General features: G+C 41.1%; 2 protein-coding genes across 9 annotated transcripts in view; one reads left to right on the forward strand and one right to left on the reverse strand.

The window, feature by feature from the left end:
* ADPRM (ADP-ribose/CDP-alcohol diphosphatase, manganese dependent) overlaps positions 1-13,423 on the reverse strand; it is a 29,912-nt gene extending 16,489 nt beyond the window's left edge. For 4 of the 7 annotated variants that reach the window (XR_004904763.1, XR_004904762.1, XR_004904764.1 and 1 more), the window contains exons 1-3: positions 13,339-13,423; positions 12,323-12,511; positions 4,974-5,040 (exon numbers count right to left, since the gene is read on the reverse strand). The gene's annotated coding sequence lies outside the window, so the exon portion shown is untranslated. Of the gene's footprint in view, positions 1-4,973; positions 5,041-12,322; positions 12,665-13,338 lie in introns of those variants that run through there. The other 3 variants (XM_036032982.1, XM_036032981.1, XM_036032980.1) reach the window with 3 other exon arrangements.
* A 32-nt stretch (positions 13,424-13,455) lies between these two features.
* Positions 13,456-27,100, forward strand: LOC114515353 (protein SCO1 homolog, mitochondrial). Of its 2 annotated transcripts, none has more exons than XM_028534678.2 (6): positions 13,456-13,783; positions 14,697-14,787; positions 17,015-17,212; positions 18,011-18,103; positions 20,952-21,067; positions 25,591-27,100. In XM_028534678.2, the coding sequence occupies exons 1-6, from the start codon at positions 13,499-13,501 to the stop codon at positions 25,723-25,725; spliced, it is 918 nt and encodes a 305-aa protein (XP_028390479.1). In that variant the 5' UTR covers positions 13,456-13,498; the 3' UTR covers positions 25,726-27,100. The 2 variants fall into 2 exon arrangements, with proteins under 2 accessions (XP_028390479.1, XP_035888877.1); XM_036032984.1 differs by having other exon boundaries at positions 13,645-13,783; positions 14,694-14,787.
* The last annotated feature ends 603 nt before the right edge of the window (positions 27,101-27,703 follow it).

Here is a 27,703-nt window from a genome sequence, read left to right on the forward strand (position 1 = left end):
TTGAGCGTGGGCTGCGAACCAAAGTGTCACAGGTTCGATTCCCAGTCAGGGTACATGCCTGGGTTGCAGGCCATGACCCCCAGCAACCGCATATTAATGTTTCTCTCTCTTTCTCTCTCTAAAAATAAATAAATAAAATCTTAAAAAAAAAGAAAAGCATCTAAATTGAAAGAAAATTTAAAACCTCATCTGGAGATCTTGGTGGTTTGATAGTAATAAAAGTGATAGGTTTACACTCATGTTTTAGGTCATTCTTAACACTAAAAGTTTCATAGATCCATGAAATCAGGCTCAGAGTGGGTTACTAGCAATTCAATCCAACGCATAGTTATAAAACACTTACTTTGAGTCAGGGACTGTTTTAGAAGCTAGTATTTTATTTAGCATTATAAATTTGACATGAAGAGGTTGAATAAAAATGCTCTGGTACACAAATAATGGTAAAGGTATTAAAAGAATCTCTCCAGTAAACAAAATTTAACAGAGCAGCTAAAAACACCACTGAATTCAATTTTAATTTATATGATATGTGTTGATTAACCTGCAACTGAGAAGGATGAACAATTATTTTATGTGCTCACTGCCTGAATAAGCAAGGTGCTTTTCTGGCTTTCTGTCTATTTGAGGAAAATTTCTCCCTGGGCAAATACAGAAATATGAAGGTAAAAAAATATCCCACAGGTAACTCCAGACAGAAAATTTAGTTCGATTAAAAATGATCTGAAGTGCTGAGCAAACATTCACGTTGAGCAGAAACTCCAGAAATTTCCAGTTCAACTCTGGGATCAAGAAGTATGGCTGACACCAGACCACAGCCTGACAGCACCCAAGAGGAGCACTTAGCTGGTTACACGAGCTCACTGAGAATTCCTCCCTGCAGCCCCACAGTCACAAACACTGGCTTTTCTGGTCTCACATCCTGGTGACTCTGGTGGGGACCTTCAGGACACTCTGGTAAGTCTGGGTATTTGGTGGAGTCCAGTTGGCTACCTGGACTGGGGGGCCCTGGGGTTCGGATGTGGAGACTCCCCAGCAGATGTCAAGTGATTTCACTTGGGGACTCTCCTAATTCCCAGCATTCCCCATTGCCTTCACTTTTGATTGAATAGCTGTGCTTTCTGGTTCAGAATTGTAGTCCCAGGTTAACTAAGGTGCCTTCTGGTTTGTGTGACATTACAGATCTCTGGTAGAATTGAAGTCCCAGGTTATGACTTAAAATAGTTGTAATTAAGGTGTTTTTGGTTTGTGTAATATGAGAGCTCTGTCTGGTAGAATGGGGTGGGGAGGAGCCTCCATTCCAGGAAACAGCCCTTTGGGGTGAATTCTGGCTGACTGGTTGGCTTATGCTTACAAACCTAAGAAAATGTTTTTTTTTATTGTAATACTGCTTGGCTTACGTATCATCTGGACTCAGGAGAGAGCTGGCTGCTGAATGGGTCTTTAGACTACTGTACTGTACTGCAATTAGAGTTGTTTTGTCAAAGATCAGGGAAATGGGAAAATGGTCCAGACAAGAGGGAATTGGCCTGTGGCAGATAACGGAAGCTCAGAACAGAGGAACCAGGAAAATCAGGGTGGCTGCTGAGCATGGTCAGGGTTCCCCTGGGGTTTCTCCTCCTCACCCGGCTGAGGAAGCCAAAGGCGGTGAGCCTGCACTGGTCTCTCTGTCCCAAACCCATCAGGGAACCAAATTCAGTGGAGGACAAGCCCCTAGTAGGGCAGGGCAATCATACCGCAAAGGAAAAGAGCACTGGAAAAATGAGAGCCCAGAGTGAGGGAAAAGGAGGTGAGTCTGAGAACTTGGGTAAAGCTAAGAGTGAAGGGGCAAATTGTAGAATTTTTTTTTTATTGATACGGAGCAATGTATTCCATGGTCAGCAGACCTCTAACTGAACTGGAACTGGAATTTCTGAAAGCCCTAGAAGCCAATTTTTCTTGAAGCCATTAGAATGTGCTGTGGGAGATATGGTTTTCTTCTTCTGGGAAGGGATTTGTTGTCAAAACTCCATGTTCAAATCACTCTCTCTCCAGAGGAACAGCTCCACCTACAGGTCCCTCCAGAGCACACTCAGCAGTTCCTCATGAAATCTCGGGAAAGAGGAAAGCAACACCGAACAGAAGAAACTGCGAAATCATGTAAACCCCACTGGCGTGGGCTGCTGGAGGGCCAGGAAGGGCTAAGCGAGCCCCCCTGTTAAAGGTGACCTCAAACCAGGACAGGGACTCTCAGTAAGAGGCAGTATCTCTAGCAAAAGGAGACCCTAGAAGGAATATGCCCAATAATTCAGAAGTTTCAAGAATATAGACTCATTTGGCACTGCTGCTCCCTGTACAAGGTTTAAGGGCCATAAATGACACTGTACAAAACAGTACACCCAGGGACAGCCCCTGGTATTCAGTATTGGACTTAAAAGATGTTTTCTTTTGCATTTGGTTGACCTACACTATCAACTGTTGTTTGCTTTTGAATGGCAGGACCTGGACAGTCTTATCGCAAGGGTTCAACAACTCCCCCACAATTTTGGGGGAGACCCTGAGCCAGGACTTAAAAGACCTAAAACTAGAGGGAGGAACTCTGTTACAATAGGTGCATGCATCCTTTAACTCATACTATAGCTACCTTGAACCATTTGGCAACTTGGGGCCATAAAGTATCAGCACAGAAGACCTACATTTGCCAACAAGCAGTAAGGTTTCTCGGGTTCCTGCTTAAACCTAGCAGAAGGAGTCTTATCAGGCTTTTCAAACAAATTAGATAACACTGTCCAGAGATGAACAATCTGCTTGAGAGCTGTGGCAGCTACATGACAGCTTTTACAGGAAACTGAAAAGCTTTTCTTGGGAAGGTAGAGCAGATGAATCACATCTTGAAGAAAAATGTTGCCAAACTCTCAAGAAACTCATCTCCACTGGGATCAAGTTTTACATATGGTCCTACTCAAAACAATGCTCCTTGAAATGGAATTCAATTGAGTCCTTATGAAACTGTGTATGGGCAACCATTTCAGGCTATGATTGGGAAGAAAGATGTGTATGTAGACCAAGAAGTGAAGGTAAAGAACTACGTACAACATTTAAGTCAGACCTTAGCTGTGATTCACAACCTTAGCTGTATTAGAGATCTCTCCCCTGCAGGTTCACTGTGATCCTTTGAGCCTGGAGATAAGGTGGTACTCAAGACTTGGATGATGGGATTCCCAGAAAGCCAACTAGAAGTGAACTGGAATCTATGCCAAACAAACTCATTTCGTGTCTTGTAGGCATTTGTGCTCCCTACAAAGATAACTAGGAACTTATGATAACTCTAAAGGACACGGAAATGTTTTCCTTAAAAACAGTAACGTAGCCCTGGCTGTCGTAGCTCAGTGGATTGAGCTCCAGCTGCGAACCAAAGCATCGCAGGTTCAATTCCCAGTCAGGGCACAGGCCTGGGTTGCAGGCCATGACCCCCAGCAACCGCACATTGATGTTTCTCTCTCTCTCTCTCTCTTTCTCCTTCCCTTCCCTCTAAAAATAAATAAATTAAATCTTAAAAAAAAAAAACACAGTAACGTGACCCCATCTGGAAAATGTACAACTTTTGTCAACTGTACTGAAAACTGTTTTAGATGAATTGCAACACCACCACTAATGTATCTTATGCATTTAGTCATGTCAAACTGCTTGCAGAATGGTTTCTAATATGTGGAAGGACTGTTTACTCAACATCAAAATGATTTTTAAATGATCTTACCTGGTTTCATGTCTCGTTTGTATTTCTTTAATTAAACTAATCTTATAGAAATAAAATGATTAAAAACTAATGGGGGAAATGACAGGGAATCACAAGAGTTAAAAGATTTTAGCCTTAGCTATAGTTGACAGGCTTAAGTGACTAATGCACTGGAAAGCTGTTATTCTAGGAACTGGAATGCACAACCTAAGTGACTCCAGGAAGTCGACCAGCAAATCAACCTTTGTGCCCCAGGGGTTCTGCAAGCCATAGTTGGCATCTGAGCCACTGTGTTCCGGGGAGGAAACACAGATAAGGAGTTGCTGATCATACACACTGAAGATGGCTACTGAGCAGGTGGAAGCTGAGTTTACTTGCTCCTGGCCTCAATCCAGATTTTCAACTGAACTTCCAACAAGCAACCTGAACAATCAACAGAATCTTAGCTGACATAAAGGTGTTTTTTTTTTTTTAAGATTTTATTTATTTATTTTAGAGAAGGGAAGGGAGGGAGAAAGAGAGAGAAAAACATCAATGTGTGGTTGCCTCTTGTGCACCCACTACTGGGGACCTGGCTTGCAACCTAGGCATGTGCCCTGACTGGGAATCTAACCAGCAACCCTTTGATTCACAGGCCAGCACTCAATCCACTGAATCATACTAGTCAGGGGTGATACGAAGTTTTGAAGCCAAGAAGTACAGAAGATGCTCTGTACCATTTGGTAAAGGGACTTTATACATGGTAGAGGAAACACCATGTGTGTGGCTCCTGTTTGCAGCTGAGAGATCAGACAGAAATTGCAGCTTTGGAGCTCTCTCCCTCACAGGAGCAAAGGGCCTTAATCCCACACAGGGATCTCCAACCCTAATCAGGGATACTTAGGGGGATCCACTGAATCTGAGACCCCGGCTGCATGCACAATGAGCAGAGCTTCCGCTGTTGAAGCGTCAAACTGGAGAGCTCAGGACAGAGACTCAGACTGTTAAAGGGACCAGGCTGCCGTTCCCGGGTCTGTCAGAGGCCCCTACAGGCTGCAGCCAGTCGTGACTTTGCTCCTTGGGCAATGGGGAGGGACGGTGCGCAGAGATCTGGAGAGGGACTCAGTACTGCCGTGTGGGCACTGCATACATTTTTAAAAGGATCTAAAATATGGCTGGGCAAGGACCCCATGTGCAACTGCTCTGCCAGCAAAGAAGCCACATTGAAATCACAGTCACAGAGCTCCCTCCCCTTTGAACTGTTGGCCATAAAAATACTCACAGCAATAGAGAAGGAAGGGGAAGCTGTGGGGTCTCTGGCAGCAGGATATAGTGAGGTTCCACCAGGCCTGTGAAAAACAGAGATTGCAAATTCAGCATGATGTACATCTGTGGTTGGGGTGCCAGGTACAGAAGAGTTCACTATATGAGCTCAAATTAAGAGAGACCACGCTGAAACAAAAAAGCTTCTGAAGGTGGCAGAGAGCAGGGGCATAAAGGGGATCTCTGACTGCAGGGCAGGCACAGGGGAGACCAAAACAGAACTGGTTGAGTGGTATGAGAAAGAGAACCAGTTTTCCTACTCTCAAGTGTGCGAGCAGTGCCCAGACTGTGCCCCGCCCCCACCCCACCACACTGTGAGCTACCCCTGCTGCCACAGCTTTAGAAAGGAACCTAGTGAAATGGTGAAGTAGTTTTTTGGCCCATTTTGAACTTTTCTCACACATGCTAAGCCTCACTGTATCTTCAGGTCCTTTCCCACTGAGACCAGCTGAGCAGCGAGACCAGAAATTTGTGCAGTGAAGGGTCTTTTGAGCTCTGCCCAGCTCGGCTTGCAAACAAACCAGGGGATGCGTGGAGCAGAGAGTTCTGGACTGTGTCTCCTGCAAAGGCTGTAGGCTAGGAGTTAGATGGGTAGAGTTGAGTGCCTGAGATACTTTGCAGCAAGGCAAACCTACTCAAGCCTGCAATCCCCTGGGAAGGGAAGGCAAGGCAAGGCCTGTCCCCCTACTGCAGGGCTGCAGGCACCACCTCTAAAGGGGAAACTCTGCAGATCAGCCCTGCCTGGTCCAAGATTCCCCCGCTGGGTGTTACTTCCAAAGGAAGAAGAAAGAAAAACGCTGAACGGGGACTTTCAAAGTGTGAGACTTTTAGAGGATATCACCTGGGAATAGGACAGAGAGCTTTGCCTCCAACTGAGGTCTTGGAATGAGAGCATTCAGCCCCTACCTGCAGTCTGTTCTTGCCCAAACTTCAATGGGAGGCTCTTCTGATTTATCCCCTGAAGTCCAGAGCTGCTGAGCTCACTCCTGCAAAGGGGAAAGTTGAATGTACCCATCCTGAATCAGCAGTGAGCCCCCCTGAGCAAGTGCTGGACTCTCTGGCAAAGACTGAAGGGACTAGCTTTGAGTAGGTGCTACCCTCCCCTCACTGAGTGCCTTACAGACTGCAGGACCAACAAAGTGAAAACCTGCTAGTCCGGGTAATCAGCTTACAGACCCTCATCAGAAGGCTCTGGAAAAAAACCAGGCAACCTCAGGGAAGGGCAGAGTGGTTTTAAGAGGAGGCCGACCTCAGGGAGCCTCAGGTCCTTTCCAGAGCTGCCACCAGCTCCAGGCAGGAAAAGAACTGACTCTTTTAAACAGCTGGCCCCTTGCATGCACAAGCAGGTCCAGGAAACACAGACCCAAGCAGTGAACAGCCTGATGGCTACAGAGAGGTAGCCTAGGGCCAGATTCACACACTGTCTGAAAGCAACCTGTGTCTGAACCCCAGCCACTGGACCCAGAACCAGTAAAACCAGTGGTGGACTTCAGCCCACACCAAAACCCGAACCAACTAGTCACAGGATCAGTACACCCAAAGGGTGTACAAAGGATAGCACAACTACCCAACACAGAAATCAAATGGGGTGACAATGAAAAATGTCCCAAGCAAAACAACAGAAATCCCCACAAAAAAGAATTAAAAAATACAGATAAAATGGAAGCAACACAAATACCCAGATGCAGAGTTTGAAATAATGGTTATAATGATGCTCAAAGACCTAGGGGAAGAACAAATTATCTCAGTGAGAACTTAATGAGATAATAAGCATTAAGAAGGTTATAGAAACCATAAGTAAGAACCAGTCAGAAATGAAGATTACAATTTCTGAAATGAAGAATTTGCTTGAAGGAATCAACAGGTTAGATGAAGCAGAGGACTGAATCACTGAATTAGAGGACAAGATGACAGTATCCATCCAACGAGAAAATGAAAAAGAAGAGAGACTTAAGAGAAATGAGGAAAGCCTAACGTACCCTCAGGATAACATCAAGTGTAACAACAGCCGCATCACACGAGTGCCAGAAAGAGCTGAGTGTATTAGAGGGATATAGAACCTGTTTGGAAAAATAGTGGCAGAAAACTTTTCCAACCTGGTGAAGGAAAAGAACACACAAGTCCAGGTAGGACAGAGTCCCAAAAAAGATGAACTCAAAGAGACCTACACCAAGACTCATCATAATTAAAATGGCAAAGCTTGAAGGCATAGAGAGAATTTTAAAGGCAGCCTGAGAGAGAGTTACTTACAAGGGGACCCCCATTAGAATCTCAGCTGATTTCTCAACAGAAACACTTCAGGCCAGAAGAGACTGGCAGGAAATATTCAGAGTAATGAAAGCTAAGAACATGTAGACTAGACTGCTCTACCCAGAAAGGCCATCATTTAAAACTGAAGGTCGAAAAAAGAGCTTCCCACAGAGTAAGGTTAAAAGAATACAGTACCACCAAACCAGCACTGTAAGCGATGTCAAAGGACGTTCTGTAATAAGAAGAAATAGAGGGAAAACATAGGTATGATACAAAAAACGGCAATAAATAAGCACCTCTCAATAACCTTAAATGTAACTAAATGAATGCTCTAATCAAAAAACAGGGAGTAGCCGAATGGATAAGAAAAAACAACTCATATATATGCTGTCTACAAAAGACTCACCTCAGAGCAAAAGATTTCCACAGGCTGAGAGAAAGGGATAGAGGAAAATATTCCACACAAATGGAATAAAAACAAAAAATGGGTGTAGCAATACTTATATCTAACAAAATAGACTTCAAAATAAAGGCCATAAAAAGATAAAAGAAGGTCATAATTCTTAAGGGTTCAATCCAACAGGAGGACATAACCCTTGTAAACATACATGCACTCAATACAGGAGCACCTAAATATATTTAAACAATTTTGGTGGACTTTAAGAAAGATATCAACAACAATACTGTCATAACAGGGGATTTTAACATCCCACTGATAACATTGGATAAATCTTCCCGACAAGCTATCACAAGGATATAGTGGCATTAAATGACATACTAAATCAAATGGACTTAATTGACATTTAAAGGACATTTCATCCCAAAGAAGAAGTATATACATTCCTCTCAAGTGTACATGGATCATTCTCAAAGATAGACCACACATTAAACCACAAACAAGCCTTAACAAATGCAAGAAAATTGAAATTATATCAAGCATTTTCTACATCACAATGGCATGAAACTACAAATCAACATCAATAAAAAGACTCAAAGACATTCAAATACTTGGAGGTAAATAGCATGTTATTAAATAATGAATGGATAACCAATAAGATCAAGGAGGAGATCAAAAAATTCCTGGAAACAAATAAAAATGAACACACAACATCCCAAAATCTATGGGACACAGCGAAAGCAATCCTAAGAGGGAAGTTCATAGCACTTCAGGCCTAATTCAAGAAGCAAAAAAAACTCAAATAAACAATCTAAACCTACACCTAAGAGAACTAGAAAATCAACAAGAAAACCCCAGAGCAAGCAGCACAAGGGAAATAATCAAGATTAGAGTGGAAATTAATGTCATAGAGGCTAAAAAAATAATACAGAAAATTAATGAGCCCTGGCTGGTGTGGCTCAGTGGAATGAGAAGCGGCCTGTGAACCAAAGAAAGGGTCACCAGTTTGACTCCGGTCAGGGCACACACCTGGGTTGCAGGCCAGGTCCCCAATGGGGGCGCAAGAGAGGCAACCACACATTAATGTTTCTCTTTTTGTCTTTCTCCCTCCCTTCCCCTCTCTAAAAATAAATAAATAAAATCTTAAAAAAAAAATCAATGAAACCAGGAGCTAGCTCTTCAAAAAGATAAACAAGACTGACAAACCTTTAACCTGCCTCATCAAAAAAAAAAAAAAAAGAGGACCTGAATAAATAAAATCAAATTAAAGATGTGGAAAACAACCAGTATCACAAAAATACAAGATTTTATAAGAAATTACTAAGAATAACTATCTATCAAGAAATCAATCAACCTGATTTGACTGGGTGAAATGGACAAATTCTAGAGACATACAATCTCCCAAAACTGAATCAGGAAGAAGCAGAAAACCTGATTAGACTGATAACAATGAATGAAATTGAAGGAGCAGTCAAAAAACTCCCAGCACACAAAAGCCCTGGACCAGGCCTCACAGGCGAATTTCGCCAATCAAAGAACTATCACTGATCCTTCTCAAACGATTCCAAAAAATTCAAGAGGGGAAAGACTTCCAAGCTCTCTCTCTGAGGTCAGTAGTATCCTAATTCCAAAATACAAGAAAGAAAGAAAATTATAGGCCAATATCCTTGAACAATATAGATGCTAAAATCCTCAACAAAATATTAGCACACTGGATCCAGCAATATATCAAAAAGATCATATACCACAATTAAGTGAGATTTATCCCAGGGATGCAAGGTTGGCACAATATTTGCAAATCAATAAATAGGATTCATCACATAAAGAAAATGAAAGACAAAAACCACATGATCGTATCAACAGATGTAGAAAAAGCATTTGATAAAATCCAGTACCCATTCATGATAAAAACTCTTAGCAGAGTGGGAATAGAGAGATCATATCTCAACATAATAAAGACTACATATGAAAAACCTACAGCTAACATAATTCTTAATGGGCAAAAACTAAAAGGATTCCTGTTAAGATGAGGAACAAGACAGGGATGTCTGCTTTCACCACTCTTATTCAACATAGTTCTAGAAGTCCTAGCCACAGCAATCAGACAAGAAGAAGTAAAAGGCATTCAAATTGGAAAGGAGGAAGTAAAGCTATCATTATTTGCAGATGACATGATATTATTGTACACAGAAAACCCTAAAGACTCCACCAAAAAACTACTAGACCTAATAAATGAATTTGACAAAGTAGCAGTATATAAAATTAATACACAGAAGTTGATGGCACTTTTATACATCAAGATTGAAATATCTGAAAGAAAAACTAAGAAAACAATTCCATTTACCATTACAATAAAAAAATAAGGTACTTAAGAATACACTTAACTAAGAAGGTAAGAAACCTGTTCTCTGAAAACTATAGGCCACTGAAGAAAGAAATCGAGGATGATACAAATAAATGGAAGCATCCACCGTGTTCATGGACTGCAAGAATTAACATCATTAAAATGGCTATTCTACCCAAAGCAATCTATACATTCGATGCTATTCCTATTAAAATATCAATGGCATACTTCACAGAACTAGAATACTCCAAAAATTTATATGGAACTAAAAAAGAACCTCAGTAGTCTCAGCAATCTTATGAAAGAAAAACAAAGTTGAAGGTACCACAAATCTTGATATCAAACTACATACTATAAGGCCACTGTAATAAAAACAGTACTGGCACAAGAACAGACATACAGATTAGTAGAACAGAACAGAAAGCCCAGGAATAAACCCACGCCTGTATGAGCAACTGATATTTCACAAAGGTGGCAAGAGCATACAATGTAGCAAAGACAGTCTCTTCAATAAATGGTGTTGGGAAAACTGGGCTGATACATGCAAAAAAAGTGAAACTAGGCCACCAACTTATACCATACACAAAAAATAAACTTGCCCTGGCTGGTGTAGCTCAGTGGATTGAGCAAGGGCTGCGAACCAAAGCATCACAGGTTTGATTCCCAGTCAGGGCACATGCCTGGGAATCATGGCCCCCATGATTCCCAGTAACTGCACATTGATGTTTCTCTCTCTCTCTCTCTCTCCCTCCCTTCCCTCTCTAAAAATAAATAAATAAAAATCTAAAAAAAATAAAATAAAAAACAAACTCAAAATGGATGAAAGATTTAAATGTAAGCCGTGAAATCATAAAAATCCTAGAAGAAAACACAGGGAGTAAAATCTCAAATATTCAACATAGAAATATTTTTGCCGATATCTCACAAAGCACTGGAAACAAAACAGAAAATAAACAAATGGGACTACGTCAAATTAAAATGCTTCTGTACAGCTCAAGAAACCATCAGCAAGATAAATAGGGAACCCGCTGTATGCAAAAACACTTTTGCCAATGATACATCTGACAAGGGTTTAATCTCCAAAATATAAAAAGAACTGATACAACTCAATGCCAGAAAATGAACCCCCCAATTAAGAAATGGGCAAAAGACCTGAACAGACACTTCTCCAAAGAGAACATACAGGGTGCCTTTAGACATATGAAAAAAATGCTCAACGTAAATAAGCATCCAAGAAATGCAAATTAAAACCTCAGTGAGGTATCACTTTACACCTGTCAGGCTGGCTTTCATCAATAAATCAACAAACAAGTTTAGCAAGGTTGTGGAGAAAAGGGAACCCCAGCACACTGTTGGTAGGAATGCAGACTAGTGTAGCCACTGTGAAAAATATGGAGATAGCGCAAAAAATTAAAAATGAACTCCCTTTTGACCAGTAATTCCACTTCTAGGAATATATACCAAAGATCCCAAAATAACAATATGAAAAAATATATGCACCCCTATGTTTACAGCAGTGCTGTTTACAAAAGCCAAGATTTAGAAACAGCCTATCAGGAGATGAGTGAATAAAAAAGCTGTGGTAAATTTGCATAGTGGAATGCTATGCAGCAGTGAGAAAGAAGAAACCCTTACATTTTCCAACAGTATGGATGGACCTGGAGAAAATCATGCTAAGTTAATTAAACCAGTCAGTGAAAGAAAAATACCACATGATCTCACTTATATGTAAAATCTAATAAACACAATAAACCAACAAACAAAATAGCAACAGGAGCTTAGATTCATACAACAGACTGATAGCTGCTACAAAGGATATGTGGGGACAGGATGAAAGATGGTGAAGCAATTAACCAAAGAACATTTATACACAACCCACGGACAGGGACAACAATACAGGGATCGGCTTGGGGTTCCAATGGGGAGAAGGTGGGGTTTAGGGGAGGTGGGGAAAGGGAGAAGGAGTGGTAACAACTGTAAGGGCATAAATAATAAAAAATTAAATTAAAAAAGGAAGGTAAATGATGGCCATGTTAAAAAAAAAAAAATTGCCCTGGCTGGCATAGCTTAGTGGATTGAGCGTGGGCTGCGAGCCAAAGTGTCACAGGTTCGATTCCCAGTCAGGGCACATGCCTGGGTCCAGGCCACGACCCCCTGCAACCACACATTGATGATTCTCTCTCTTTCTCCCTCCCTTCCCTCTCTAGAAATAAATAAAATCTTTAAAAAGAAAAGAATTGTTGATCAACAGATAAATAAGTACTAGGAAACTCTCAGCAATTCTTATCCCATTAACCTTTTTTCCCAATCCCCTTACCTACTCTCCTTCTCCTTGTAAAAAAGTTGGCTTGAGATGAAATGTTAAGATGGCTTTTGAGGGTACATAACCAGCCGTCTCTCAGATTACTGGCATCTGAATAAAGCACCCATAAAGATTCGAACCTTAACTCTCCTTATTGGTTTTGGTAGTGACAGGCAGCATGAACTTTTCGTGTTTCAGTGGGATCTGAAGTTAAGGAAGAGAATCAGAAGGGATTTTTTTTCCTTTTTCCTGTATTCTGCAAATCCATCACAAAAGGAGGGAGGGGTTAAGATCACTGATAATGAGACAAACACAAAGGCAGACAAATAAATGCAAGGTAAACTTTCAGAAGGAATGAAAAATAAACTTCATATGCTCTTAGCCTATTAATATGGGGCTGTAACCCCCCAAACAACAAGGATGAAAAACTCATCAACAAACTTTAAACCACAAAACTGAAGAGAACAGGGGAGTTAATGAGACATTTTAAGAAACTGGGACTCCCTGGGCCCCCAGGGAGGTGAAGTTAAGAGATGGGATATGACACAGGACACACTACTGCGTACTGTGCTGTTATTTATAGTTAGGTTTCATTACAACCTGGGAGTAACTGAAAGCGCTAGGCACTTCAGTTATATTTGACTCGTCCTTGCTACCCTAACCACTCAAATTATCCTTATTAGCAACAACAAGAAAAAAGTCAAATTATTTCAAATTATTTTAAGTGCAATGGGCCGGCATGGAAGTGCAAAGCGGTGAACAGCTTGCAGTTCCAACTGGCGGGCTTCCACACAAGGCAGGAGTAGGGCGCCAAGGATGGGGGTGGGGGCTGCCTGGTCTAGTGAGTGGGTCTGCGGACAGCGTTTCATTTTTTCCGAGGCTGGGGGTGCCCAGCGGAGCTAGAAGCCCCCAACGCTCAGGACCGCCCGGCCTAGGCCCCACGGCGAAGCCCAGAGCCTTAGGGTCCCCTTCCTCGGAGTCCTGCTGCCCAGCCCAGGCCGACCCGCCTCCACTCGCGAGAAACCACTTACCGCGCGCCAGCGCCTAGGAGAAGGGCTGCCAGACTACCAGCTCGGCGACAGCGTCACCATCGAGCCCAGCGGATAGAGCGGCTCTTCTGACTTCCGGAGGAAGTGAAAACAGTACCGGAAGTCTAGGTGCGGGTCAAAGGGGGTGTGGTCTCCTAAGCTAATGGCGGGGTTCTTTCTTGGGTCGGGCCGAATCTTGCGGATTCCGGGTGGTCAGCTTTGGCTTCTCTTGCCTCGCAGTTTTGGGGGTTGGGTCCCAGCAGATGGGACCGGGAGGGTCTTAGTGAGGCAGGTCTGTGCGCGGCGAGAGAACGGGTGTCGGGCCTTGGGGCTCTCAGGCAGCTTCCTGGGATGCCGGCTGCTGAGCACCGCCATACCGCCACCTCCGGGGACGTCTGGACGCGAAGGGAAGGGCCCCAGAGACCCCACGCGCCCCTCGCAGCCTGGGGTGAGTGCACACCTGGAGCACTTCCTTTCCTCGTCGCGGCCTTCCCATCCCACCTGGTCGTAACTTCAGAAATCACTGGGTCTGGCCTTAAGTTGTCCGCGATTCGGCCTGGGTCAAAGTGTCAGGTTTTCTTAGCGGTCTCGAGATGACATTTACCATTATTGAGGATTCGGAGCAGTTTTATAATTTCGGACACTTGGGTTTTCTTCAGGAGTTCTGTGTATACGTTGAAACTGTGCAAAATATGGATCTTAATTTCTTGCCAGATACGCCTTTTTGGGGGGTTTCTTTCAGGTTCTAGTTCTGACCCGAAAAAACCGAAGAGCCACTACCTTTTAGTTGATAAGTAAGAGAAATGGTTTTCGGAGCTGGGAGAAGGTTAATGAGTTAGGCCTAGGTGTGTGGCATCTTACCTTGGGATTGAAAAGACTACAAAGAAATAACTTGATGCAACTTGCAAGAAGCTCCCCCTTTTAGATCTCGTCTACCTTGCCTTTGTTACTTTGGAAGCCAGAATGAGGTTAACTTCCCAAATTTTATTTGGTTTATTTATATTCACAATACCAACATATGTAGGTAACTAACTGATTTTTAAATCAGCATTTGGGATCAGAGTCACACGTGGTGTAACAGTCAGGGTACTTGAGCTTTGAGTCGCTTTTTTCCCTTAAAAAGAAATTGACTTAGCGAACTTTCCCTTGGAAACGTGCCTTTGTAATTATGTCAGAGCTCAGGTGCGGCTGCATCCACAGAACCTTTCAGTATTTTCTCACCCTAAATAACGTGAAACGTTCTACACACTTAACAATATCAAGGCCTCTGTGTATATATATTTAAAACAACAATAAGCTGAGTATGAGTAAATGTCTGCATCGTACTACTCCTTTTATTTTTGAAATTTCTGACCCAGTAGCCTGTTTCCTGGAAGTCTTTAGCAGTCACATTTGCAATTGGAGGAGCTTTACTGGCAGGGATGAAGTACTTCAAGAAAGAGAAGATGGAGAGTAAGTAGATAATCATTTGGTCAGCTCTTAATAAAATCCTTCCTAGCAATGGATCAGCATCTTTTTGTCATTTTTAGACTTTTTGTCTTGAAATAATTTTAGGTTTGCAGAAGAGTTGTAAATATGGCGTAGAGATTCCCCACATACCTTTCACCTAGCTTCCCCTAATGTTAACATGTATAGATTCATGAAAACTAAGAAATTAAAATTGGTATAGCAGTACTCACTACAACCACACACTTTATTCAGATTTCACCTGTTTTTTCCATTGCCTTTTTTCTGTTCCATGTTCTAGTCCAGGATAGCGCTGTCTAACAGTATGAAATGACTTATTTGTGGACAGATTGGAGAATGGGTAGTACAAAGCCCAGAGGGTACGAAGATGACCAAGATGCAGTCCAGCCATTGAGATAGGGAAATAGGCACAGAAGTAACATATTTTACTAGATGAGGTTCTGTCAGGCCAGGCGGAAGTTCAGGGGGCTCTGAGGACCAAAGGAAGGCCCAGCCTTTACTGTAGACCACTGAGTATCAGCAAAGGGAAAAAGGCCAAGGCTGACCATGGAGAACGGGGAGAGAGGAACTGGGTACAGGAATGTTGGAAGTGCTTTGGATAGACAGTTTTGCAGTATTCAGAAACTGTTTACAGGAAGTTTATATTTTAGTGAATACTCTGGGACTTTTAAGATGTGGTTTAGAAGTTTTCAGTAAAACTTTGAAGTATCACTTAAATCTGCTTTGATTACTTTAGAGTCTCTTCTGATGCCTTTATACAAAGGATAATGTTTAAATCTGGGAATGAGAATTCATAGGTTTTAGAACCTTAGCAATATAACATCCATATTGGTCCTTTTGTATAACTAAAAGTATTTTGATAGAACTTTCGTATTGTAATAATCAGTTAAATTCCTTTAGTTTCACAATGAAACAACTGAGAAGCTAGGGAAGTGGTGATAGAGACACTTCTGGCAAATGCAAGCTTCTTTTGACTTTAGTTTGGAATTTCACCTACAATTAATAATATGTTTTACTAAAAATGTATTATGATACAATATTAGTATTAACTTAGTGTTCCTAAATCGTTTGATAGTATTTGCTGACATGATGCCTCATCATTTCCAAATAGTTTATTGCAGGGTGTCAAACTCATTTTCACTGAGGGCCACTTCAGCCTTGCAGTTGCCTTCAAAGGACCGAAATAATTTTAGGACTGTATAAACGTAACTACTCCTTAACTGTTAAGGAGTTGAAATTACATTTGTCCCTTTAAGGAAAACCACATGGCTGATGTCGTCCCCAGTGAAAATGAGTTTGATGCTCCTGGTTTATTGTGTATTTCTCCAACATAATCACAATACAGCCATCAAAATCAGAAAATTAACATTGATATGTTACTACTGTTCAGTGTTCAGACCTCATTCAAGTTTTGCAGCCTGATGCCTTTACAGCAAAAGTTGTCCAGTTCAGAACTACACCTCATACCTAGTTAGTCTTAGTCTCCTTCAGCCTATAACAGGTTTTCAGTCTTTACTTCACTTTTAAAACCTGGTATCAGCCATTTTTCTAAAAAGCCCCATTTCATTTTTATGGAGGATGATATTTAGAAGTCAGGGTATCAGTTCATTGTTACTGGGGTATGTCTGCTCCCAGATCCTCTGAGTAGATAGAGCTATGAAGGATACACACACCCCATAAGTTCACACCATACCTCCAGTTTTATTTCAGTATTACACGGTTCATTCTAGTTTTCTTTCTTTCCATTGGTCTACCTCCCTGTCCATTTGTAACTCTCTTATCTCTAATGTAACTAAGATCCCACAGCCACTGTCCCCTCCCCGTGCAGCTGCCCTCAGCAGACTCAGGCTCAGATGTCAGTGCCAGCCCCCATCTTGCCCGCCTGGGCTCAGACATCCCGCAGGGCTGTGCCCCTGTCCCACCCCCATCATGGCACACCTATTGGCTTAGGACTGCATTGTTCCAGAAGAAGAAGAAATCTTTTTTACCACTTTCATACAATGTTTACTACATAATATAGCAATTATTTTAACTTGATTTGATAGTTTTATGCTTATTTTCCTTAAAAGAATTTTTAAGCTTCTTGAAAACAGACTATTTCTTCTACATTTTATACCGTCATCAGCATAGTAAAATCATATAGCAGGCATTTGAGTACCTGTGGTTAATTGACTTTCCTTTTATTTGACATGTGTATTTGTGTCTGTTTAAGAGCTAGAGAAGGAACGGCAGCGAAGCATTGGAAAGCCTCTGCTTGGGGGACCGTTTTCCCTCACAACTCACACTGGAGAGCCAAAAACTGATAAGGACTACCTGGGTCAGTGGGTGCTCATTTATTTTGGTTTCACTCACTGCCCTGATATTTGTCCAGAAGAACTAGAAAAAATGATTCAAGTCGTGGATGAAATAGGTAAGAAAGACATCACTTATGTATATGATAACTTCATGTTACTATGCTTTTTACATTCTTGAATTACTGTTAGGTGGAGGGTCATAATTATTTGGTTTGTGAGAACATAAGATATCAGTGTTAGGTTTGTTCGTTGCTTAGATTCCCATGACCTATAAGTTCTCCATGAAAAGAAACTTGTTCTGATACTAAATGCATTATTAGGTTGCTTAAAAATGTCAGTGTAGTCTGGGTCTCTCTTACCTCTGCTTTGTGTCCCTTCCTTTCCTGTGGCCTTCCATCACTGACACCACCATTGCCCTCTCCCAAGTGACTGGGTTAGACGGTGAAATCTGTAGGATGGTCTCTGAAGTATAGTCAGGGGCATTTGTTAGGACCAATAAGAAGATAGGGCACATCCTTAAAATGAATTGTTTCAGGATATTCAGTTCTTATGAATAGTTTACCCTGCTCTTGAGGTATGGTTGGGGCTGGGGGTACAACCTACAAATATTGGATTGGGTTAGGAAACAAGACACTCATATGGTATGATTCAGGTATCGGCATGAACTATATATACACTGGTGCAGGTGATTGGTGGGTTATTTACCTGATTCCACGACAGGTGACAGATGGACCTGTTCCTTCTGAAGGCCATCCCATCCCCTTCCCTGTCATCACGTAATGCCAGTGTTAGTATGCCCTTGTGTTTCCTTAATGCCTCGCTGTACTAGTTACTATACTACCTATTGTAGTTGCTGGTTTTCTTTGTCTTTTCCCTTGGAGTGTGAATAGTGACTGACAAGAACTTTCTTTCAGATAATATTCCAACTCTGCCAAATTTAACGCCACTTTTCATCACTATTGACCCAGAGAGGGACACAAAGGAAGCCATTGCAAATTATGTGAAAGGTTTGTTTCATTAATAATACCTTATATCTGTTTAGCTCTACAGTTTGTGAAAGGTCAACTCATGCTAACCATCTAATGCCTTGTGAAATGCGGGGGACAAATGTTGTTATAACCAGTTTCACAGACAGATAAAAAGATGAGGTTCAGAGTGTGACTGTGGCTGATAAGTAAATAAATAAAAAAACAGGTTTCTTAATTCCTGGTGCAGGGAGGGCTCTTTTTGTCACAGTGGAAGACCCAAACTTGGCCAACAAAGTTCACAGGTCAACAAAGTTAATAGAGACTTGAACTGAGAGCAAGGACACATTGCTTCCAATTCTGGCTCTGTGCCTCATTCTCTCCTTTGTAAAATGAGTGTGCATACGTTCTGGGAGTGTGTGCATTGGGAGATTAAAAATGAATTCTGTGTACATACATTTTGAACTCAGCACATATTTTATTGTATAAACCCAAACATTCGTTATGACAGAAACACATTCCTGTTAATGGAAGAATTTCAATTCAAACATCTCACCATGCAGGTTTAAACCTATTAGAAGGTACTTTTAAAGACTATAAATTATGGTAGAGTTAAAGATGAAGATTTAGGTGTCATAAGCTTCAGTGAGTTGCTTAATTTCTCTGGATTCAAGTTTTTTTTTTTCAGCTGGGTGCTTAAAAATCAGGAATTTAAATTTTCATTATGGTGAAATCAATTTAAACTATTGGACAGTGAGTAGTTTTATATCTATATTTATTATATGACACATTCTAATGCACATATCCTCCAAAGCTTTGCAGGTATTTTTAAAACGTGCCTTGTGAAAGACCAGCTATGTATTTATTATATAACAAATTTATTGTAATGTAATCAACATAAAGTATACATATTTGTTACCTTTTGACATGTATGCACTGGGAAGCCATCATCACAATAAAAAAATGAGCCCCCATCATCCCCAGCAGTTTCTTGGTGCCTTGCTAACCCTTCCCTTCTGCCCCTCCACTTCACCCATCACCTCCACTGATCTGCTCTCTGCCGGTACAAATTAATTTGCATTTTCTAGAAGTTTATGTAACAGAATTATAGAACTTTTAATAGAAATTCTTTTATGTAATAGAATTATATGTACTTTTTTAATGGCTTCTTGCAGTATAATTATTGCTAGATTCTTCCATGTTGTAGAATATTATAGACTAGTTCATTTATTTTTATTGCCAAGTAGTATTCAGTTTTTGACTATTACAAATAAAGCTGCTAAGAGCATTCAGATGCAAGTCTTTGTATGAATACATGCTTTTATTTCTCTTGAGTGAAATATCTAGGAGTGGAATAGCTGGATCATATAGTAAGTCTGTGTTTAACTTTTTAAGAAATGACAAACATTTTTCCCAAAGTGGTTATACATTTTTACATTCTTACCATCAGTACACAGAGTTCCAGCTCCTCCACATCCTTGCCACACTGGATATGGTCAGTTAGTAGTCTTTTTAAGTTTATCCACTTCAGTAGATATTTAGTGGTTGGGTACCTTGTTGTGGTTTTAATATGCATTTCCCTAATGTTAAGTATCTTTTTTTATAAAGATGTTATATATTTACTTTTCGAGGGGAAGGGAGGGAGAAAGAAAGGGATAGAAACATCAATGTGTGGTTTCCTCTCAAGCACCCCCAATTGGGGACCTGGCCTGCAGCCCAGGCATGTGCCCAGACCTGGGGTAGAACCAGCAACCTTTTGGTTTGGGGGAGGATGCACAACCCACTGACCCACACCAGTCAGGGCTAATTCAGGGCTAATTTCTCTTCATTTACTCATAGAGTGGAAGAGAAAGACAATCTGTCTTGCTCTTTCAGTACCTGAACAGTTTTTCAGTTTAGAATAAATTAGTCCAAGGAGTGATAGAGGCTTCCTCTACCTTTAGTAGATGGTACTGCTGTTAAATGTCAAGACTGTCACTTTAGTAGGCTGATGTATCCAGGTGTTTTAAGTGAGTTTCACCAGCTAACTTATATAAATTCCAAAAACTTAACCACAAATGCATGCTATGAGATTATTTTCTGGAAAACAAGATACAGATATTTTGACTTGGTATGAAGTAATTATGCAGCAAACTTTTTCATTACATAGTAAAAACTATAGTGTTTAATTCATAATTATATGTTTAAACTTCAGCATATCTTAGAACTACATCTAAATATTTGAAAACAGCTAAATTAATAAAAAGTAATTTAAATAATTAGAATACATTCCCTCTTTACTAGATAATTGTGAAAGGATTTGACTGATAGATTACTAAGAACCAATTTTTGGTTTCATTGATCTTCTCTATTAATATGCTATTTTTAGTTCCATTGATTTCTGCTCTAATTTTTTTTTCTGCTTACTTTGGGTTTAATTTGCTCTTTTTTTCTCATTTCCTAAGGTAGAAACTTACTGATTTTAGATCTGTTTTTTTTTCCTGCTGTAAACATTCAATGCTATAAATTTCCCTCTTAAGCACTGCTTTTGCTTCATCCCACAGATCTGGGTAGGTTGTATTTCCATTTTCATTTTTCAAAATATTTTTTACTTTCTCTTGAGATTTCTCCTTTGACCTATATGTAACTTAGAAGTATGTTTTTGTGGATTTTCCAGATATTTTTGGTTACTAATTTCCAGTTGAGTTCCAATGTGACCTACATATAACAAAGGAGAATTTTCATTTGTTCTGTGTGAATTTACTTTCTTTTGAATCATGAGGAAATGTTTAGGGGCTCACAGGAAGGAGGTGGCAGTAGTGTCACTGTAGAACTGATATTGCTTTTTGATGTAGGCATGATTGTTTTGTGTGCTTCTCATTTCTCACTGTCTTTCTTATTTTTTACTTAGAATTTTCTCCCAAACTGGTTGGCTTGACTGGCACAAAAGAAGAGATTGATCAAGTAGCCAGAGCATACCGAGTATATTATAGCCCAGGCCCCAGGGACGAAGATGAGGACTACATAGTAAGTAAATGCCCACATTTCAGCCCACAGGCCTGCTGCTCTCAGACCCCAGATATTCATACATCTTTGAGTGAGGACTGGCTTCAGCGGTAAAGGAGAACCTGAGGTTATTGCAAATTCCTTGGGAATTATAGGTGTTTGAAAGTAGAGAAGTATAATTTTTTTAAGGATGCTTGTTTAATATATATTAACTGTTCCCATAATTTAATTGCCTGTTTTTCTTTTTTTCTAGTGACACATAAAAGTATAGGGCAGTATAAAATCAGTGGTGCCTTAGAATCAGTGGGATATAGTACTTGGATACCACGTTGGAAATAAAAAGAAGCCATCATTTTGAAGCAAAGCTTACTTTAGTTTTTATAAGCCTTGTATTGGTTCTCTCTTTGTCCCCTATGAAGAGGTCAAAGAAACATGCTCCTTTTGAGAAGCAGTGTTAGGCCATTAATAACTGTATTTTGGGGTTAAATGAATAAGAATTCTGAAAATCAAGAAAAAGGAAAGCCATAGACAGGTAGACTTTCTGTAAGTTGTATTTTCATATCAACTATATGTTTTGCATAATTAGGCATTTAATAGGTGCTTTTTATGGTGAAGAACAGAGATTCCATTAAGTGGCCCCTCTGTGGCTTGGGCATCAGCACTGCCCCTGTAGCCTTCAGCTGATGCCCAGCTTCCTTTGTTCCTCCTGTGGTCAGAGGTTTTGCAGTGAAACACCAACTGAAGGCGTAAGCACTGCCCTGTCCCGTTGTCTTCTCAGTGGTCATTCTTTCCCATCACATTGAGAGTTGACACTGTGTTTTAGTATCACTTCCATTCTTTTCTTCAGCTGTGCTCTGGTTTCTGTATTATAGTGGCTGGAGGAAAGTGATGAATCAGAAGAGCTTTTTCACCTGCAAAACTAGTTTTATGGAAAGAAAGATGACAAAGACCCTGAGTCATTGGTCTGCCAGCTACACCATGACTAGTTTCCAAGAGCAGTGTACTGAGGATCCACAGCACCCTGTAGATCCTCTGCCACCTTTGAGCCCAGAGCATGCTGTGTGCCCCTGCAGCCAAGGCCTGCATTAGGCTTCTGGTACCTTTGCTTTAAGCCTGCACTCTAATCTTGTTTTCCAGTTCAGTGCCTCATAGATTTAGGGAAACTTGGATTCATGGGGGGAGAAGACAAAAATTTGCATTTTTTTTTAAGACCTAAGTTTAAGGAAAGAGGAAACCCTACCATGGGTTCCTCTTGCTGCACCAGCAGCGTGAGAAAATGAGAGCAGAGCAGAGGGTCAAGAGAGGAGGCCATGGGCCCTGGCTGGCATAGCTCAGTGGATTCAGTGCGGGCTGCAAACCAAAGTGTTTCAGGTTCAATTCCCGGTCAGGGTACATGCCTGGGTTGCAGGCCATGACCCCCAGCAACCGCACATTGATGTTTCTCTCTCTCTCTCCCTCTCCCTCCCTCCCTCCCTCCCTTCCCTCTCTAAAAATAAAATAAATAAAATCTTAAAAAAAAGAGAAAGAGAGGAGGCCTTGGGAAAAGTTTTCCAAACTGCTTGACTTTTTTGTAAAAGAGAGTTGTATTAACCAGTTTGAGTTTGGACACTGAGATTTGTACTGTGTATATAATCCAGAATGTGGATATTAATTTTTTAACCTTAAATATTGAGATGTGCATATTTAAATTTAAGTCTTATGGAGACTTCTTGGACCCTCTGGAGACCATCCCAGACTCCTTTTAGAGAAATGGTGATCGCCCACAATAAGAATTTGATATTTGATAAGAATCAACATGGAGTTCATTGCTCTACATTTGCCGAGTCAGCCAATAGGGGGAGACACCCTCCAGCTTCTTGGTTTATCATTAGTATGACTTCTGTCCCTTGAGGCCACAGATTTTCATCCACAAGATTTTCCCACTAAGATTGTGTGGGAAACTTCTGTTGAGATTTAAGTGAGGGGGATACCTTGAAGGTTGAGAGGTAATGAAATGAGGTTTTCTTAATCTGAAAAAACAGCAACTAAAGGTAAGCTGCCTTTTGAATGCTAGTGGAATCCTCAGACTGGTTGTGTATGTCAGCTGGGCACACCAAGCATTTAGGATTCTGCAGAAAGCTAAATGGGCACGTCATTGCATTTTTTATATGTGTGTGTATATATATGTATATATACAGAAGATTACATTATTTTGTAAGCATTAATTAGAAATTATTTTTGATAAATACTATAAATGGTTTTCAAACCTAAAGAAAATGATGTTCAGTTTCACTCATAATAAAAGACATGTGATAATGTGATGCCATTTTCACTTTTAAATTAGAAAAGATCAGAAGTTTGAAATACGTTGTCAAATAGAATTTGGGAAAAGAGGAGCTGCACAGCTGGAGCGAGGCACGAGCACGCACGGTCTCTAGGGACGCCCTTTTGAAGGGCGGCTCCTCCTCGTCTGCCGGCATTTAAAGTGGAATACTTTTAGGTTAGAGATCCTCCTTTTTGGAATTTACCCTTCAGGTATAACCTACAACATTGTTTATAAAAAAGACTGAAAACCAAACAACCATTTTTTAAAAGGTTGCTTTGTATGTGCTGATGTAGAACAATGCCCAGCATATCATTAAATGAGAAAATGAGTACAGTGTATTGTTACTTGTGTGCAAAAAGAAATAGGTGACAGATGGTAACAAATCAGTGGCTATAAACTCACACTGGTAAGTGCAGAGAATTTCCCCAGGAGAACACAGAAAGGGCTGGCAGCCGGTTCCCTCTGAGCAGAGAACTGGGGACTTGGGGCATCTGGCAGGGGAGGAGGACTTTCGTTGTATAAGTTCATTGTATATCCTTTTGTCCTTTTTTATAAGCACATGTTACCTTTTCAAAAATTGAAAGTTGTGGTGATATCAAAAGATTGTGGATTTTGAAATTGGACAGATTTAGATTTTAAACGTAGGTCTGGTATCAACCAATTATTTAACTACCTTCTCGAGCCTGTTTTGTCAGTTGTAGAGGTGTACGATACCTGTCTTCTGGGTTAAGGTGACACATGAAAGAGCTGCTCAGTAAGTGCTAGCTTTTTCTCTGGGAGGAACTACAGGAACTTGAAAGTGCTGTGTACTAGAAACATGACAGTTTGCTCTGCCCACACCCCAGTGGACAGTGAGGCCTGACCGTTGTCAAGTTTGACATAAATGGGTAGAACCGTATTTTTATTATGTATTAGAAAGTAATTTATACTAAGAACACTCATAAAATTAGCCCAGTACACTGAAATTGTTTTCAAAGGAGAGAGTAGAGAAAAGAAAGAAAGAGAGGTATAAGCTACAGGGTAAGGTTTGAACATGAACTGGAGACCGAATTCTGACCTGTGCATTGCCGACGTGTGGAGAAACGTAGATCCCAGTCCTGCTCCGGCAGTAGTGATTCCAGGACATGAGCTCACCAGCTGTTTGAGCTCCGGTGTACATTCTTTCCTTATGGGAGTGGGCAGGTGGCTCTTTCCATTTGCTGTCTTTACGAATGTGTGTATATAAAGAAATAATTACCTCACAGACATCTGATGTGTGTTCGGGTCTATTTGGGGGATGTCTCCAGTTTGGCATGCACGATCACATTCCTGTCTTTCAGTCTTGCCAAGTAGCAATCAAGCCTGCAGTGAATTCCAAGGAGTCTAAATTCCAAATCCTCTGCTCATTTAAAGTTGGATTTTGTGGAAGCATATAACTAAAAAAGACTGATGACTAATCCAAACTTAAGGTAGAGCTAGGAATGTTTTAACTTTGCCTCAAAAATGGATAGTGGATTTCAGATGATTCCTTGGAGGTGTAGCATTTGGGGCTTCTCAGGAGTTTCCTGGTGATTGCTTTGGGTAGGATTGAAACACTTATTTTCATGTTTCCCTTGATATTACTAATATCAGGACTAAGTACTATGTTAGAATTTAATAAATTATATATTTAGTAGGTGGTTTTCGGCTTTCATCAAATATGGGAAGCAGACTTTAGGTGGTAATGAATGACAGACAACCCATGCTTCCCAAAACGAAGGACCACACCCAAGAACATATTGAAGAAAGTGATTTCTCCCCAACGCGTTTGACTCCATGCGATATGTCTTTATAACATGGTTAAGGGGTCAGTGAAATATTTTACTCACAAATGTCAGCCCCTCCGCAGCAAGCATTGTTGTTCCACAGCATTGACTGCTGCACGGAGGCCGGCAGCAGCTGTTTCTTAGAATTGGCTTCTTTTCTCAGAGATTGGGTGGATGAGTGTGTTAAGGATTGAGCACAAAGAAGGCCAAAATCTAGCTGCTGTTTCAAGCAATGGTCAGTGCAGGTTTCTAGAACACAAAAGATTTTAGATGATTTGTCACTGTGAATTTGCTATAATATAATAGGCTTAGGCCCGTTTCATAAGTAATAAATGCCACAAAGATTATTTAAGCATTAATGTGAAGTTCTCTGATCCTGTAGCATTTATTCAGTAAACTAAGCTGCTTATTTTGGTAATCTTTTTATCATCCCACTCCCCCCCCCCCCTTTTCAGGTGGATCATACCATCATAATGTACTTGATTGGACCAGATGGTGAATTTCTAGATTATTTTGGCCAGAACAAAAGGAATGGAGAAATAGCAGGTTCAATTGCTGTGCATATGAGGGAGCACAGGAAAAAGAGCTAGCTGAAGCAGCGTTGCCAGTTCAGTGTTCTTCTACTAAACAAGAAGGAAGCTTTGTCTCCCACAGGAGACAACATATACATATGCTTATATATGCAACCTACAGAATGGCCTTCATACCATGAGAACATCTGTATTTTGAATAGGGCACACTGCCCTTGGGATCAGCCAGAACTGATTCTTGGAACTGTGAAGATTACAACCAAAAGTCTACCAAAGCCACTGCAAGACTGGAGGACCAAGTTAATGTGAAGCCAGTGGAGTGGACCTTGGGAAAGGACACTCCAAGAGAGGCACAGCCCGTGCGTTTCCACATGTGAGCAGGACCCTTGGATCAGCATCACTACCTCGGTGTCTTGGACCCTTGCTCATACAAGTTGTGGGGCTGAATTTCTAGGACTCTGATTTCCACAGCGCTGTTGCTTCCCCTTCAAGGAAAGGTGGCTGATATGTTAGCCTCTCTGCTGTTCGCAGTTAAGCTTTATGCTTGAAAGCATGAGTCTAGACTTCCTTGTTAAGGAATGTCACTGTCAGGCTTGCATTGCATTCTCCTATCAGCAGGTGCTGATTTGACTAATGAAGAGGGAATCTTTTGTTTGGGGAAAACCATTAGATTATTTTCTCTAGGGATCTTTTATGGGATTTTTGGCCAAATGATGTGCTAGGTTTTCAGTGACATACCAAATGGGAACGAAGGGATACTGATCATAAGTGTGATGCAGAGTACTTTTCTGTCTATACAGGATTGCACTGTGTGAAAAATAAATGTGCAGTTTTGCAACTCGGACAAGCGTGACTTTTCTCGGGGGTAAAGAATGTGGGTGGATGGCAGCACACAGCTCTCAGGGCGGACACCCACAGATGGGTGGCCGGGGAGGTAGGTTCCCAGGCCCCGAGCTGGAGTCTCAGAATCAGGTAGGAGGCAGAGACCTGTGTTCCTGACAGACAGAGAGTCTTGATGCTGGTGGCCTGGGACTGTGCTTTGAGAAACTTGTGTGAGGAAACAAGGTTTTGGTCTGGCTGAGTGAAGACTGGATCCATTATTTGGTGTGCCAGTTAAAGTGTCATGCACACAGCCAGGAAATGATTGTCGAGTGATGGAATGACTCGACTTTTTTTCCGAATTTCACATGTTCCACCTACAGCTGCTGCAAGAGCAAAGTTCTCTGAAAGTTTTTCAGTGTGTCCTACCACAGCAGGTCAGACCACAGATTCTCTTTGCAGATCAGTTTGGCTTGTTTCATGCACATGTAAAACCTAACTTTTGGGTTTTAAATGTCTTCTTAATATCTAGTTAAACCTACTATAAAGACATGTCAAAATATGTGAAAAAGAAAAATCATGAACTCTGTAGTGGTTATGGACTGAGTTGTGTCCCTGAAAATTCATACGTAACCCTAACCCTAACCCCCAGTGCCTCAGAACATGACTGTGTGTGGAGACGGTCTTTAAAGAGGTAATTAAGTTAAAATAAGGCTGTTGAGTGGGCCCCACTGTGACTGGAGTCCTTACAAGAAGAGATTAGGACACACAGAAGCCCATGTGAAGACACAGGCCTCCAAAGGAAACCATTCCTGCTGACACCTTGATCTGGGACTTCTGGCCTCCAGACTAAGAAAATGTCTTGTTCAGGCCTCCAGGTCCATGGTTCTTTGTTACAGCAGCCCTAGCAAACTACTTCAGTGGCTGTCCTTTCTTGGGGATGGCTACTATAGTCCTTAATAAATATCATTAATAAACAGCTACAAGATTGGTGGTAGTTTATATAAGCTTGAATGCCTTACCTAGACACCTTGTCAGGAAGGTGAGGAACTTACTAAAAGACTAGTCACACAGTAGCAAAGAAGATACTAAGTATCTACAATGCCAGACGTTTTGGAAGACGGTCTGTTTTAAGCCACTATTTGTGTGGATCACTTCTGCACAAGCTGGCTTTCGATAAGATTGTCCTCATTCTCAGCTGCTGTAGGCTAGAGCTTGT

This window comes from Phyllostomus discolor, chromosome 8 (genome assembly GCF_004126475.2).
Source record: "Phyllostomus discolor isolate MPI-MPIP mPhyDis1 chromosome 8, mPhyDis1.pri.v3, whole genome shotgun sequence".
NCBI lineage: Eukaryota > Metazoa > Chordata > Mammalia > Chiroptera > Phyllostomidae > Phyllostomus > Phyllostomus discolor.

What these genes read in the sequence shown, in the direction of transcription:
- LOC114515353 (XM_028534678.2), top strand. Translation starts at nt 13,499, where the DNA reads ATGGCGGGGTTCTTTCTTGGGTCGGGCCGAATCTTGCGGATTCCGGGT. An exon ending in CGCGCCCCTCGCAGCCTGGG is followed by an intron (nt 13,784 to 14,696) that starts GTGAGTGCACAC and finishes CTGACCCAGTAG; the next exon opens with CCTGTTTCCTGGAAGTCTTT. An exon ending in CATTGCAAATTATGTGAAAG is followed by an intron (nt 18,104 to 20,951) that starts GTTTGTTTCATT and finishes TTTTTTACTTAG; the next exon opens with AATTTTCTCCCAAACTGGTT.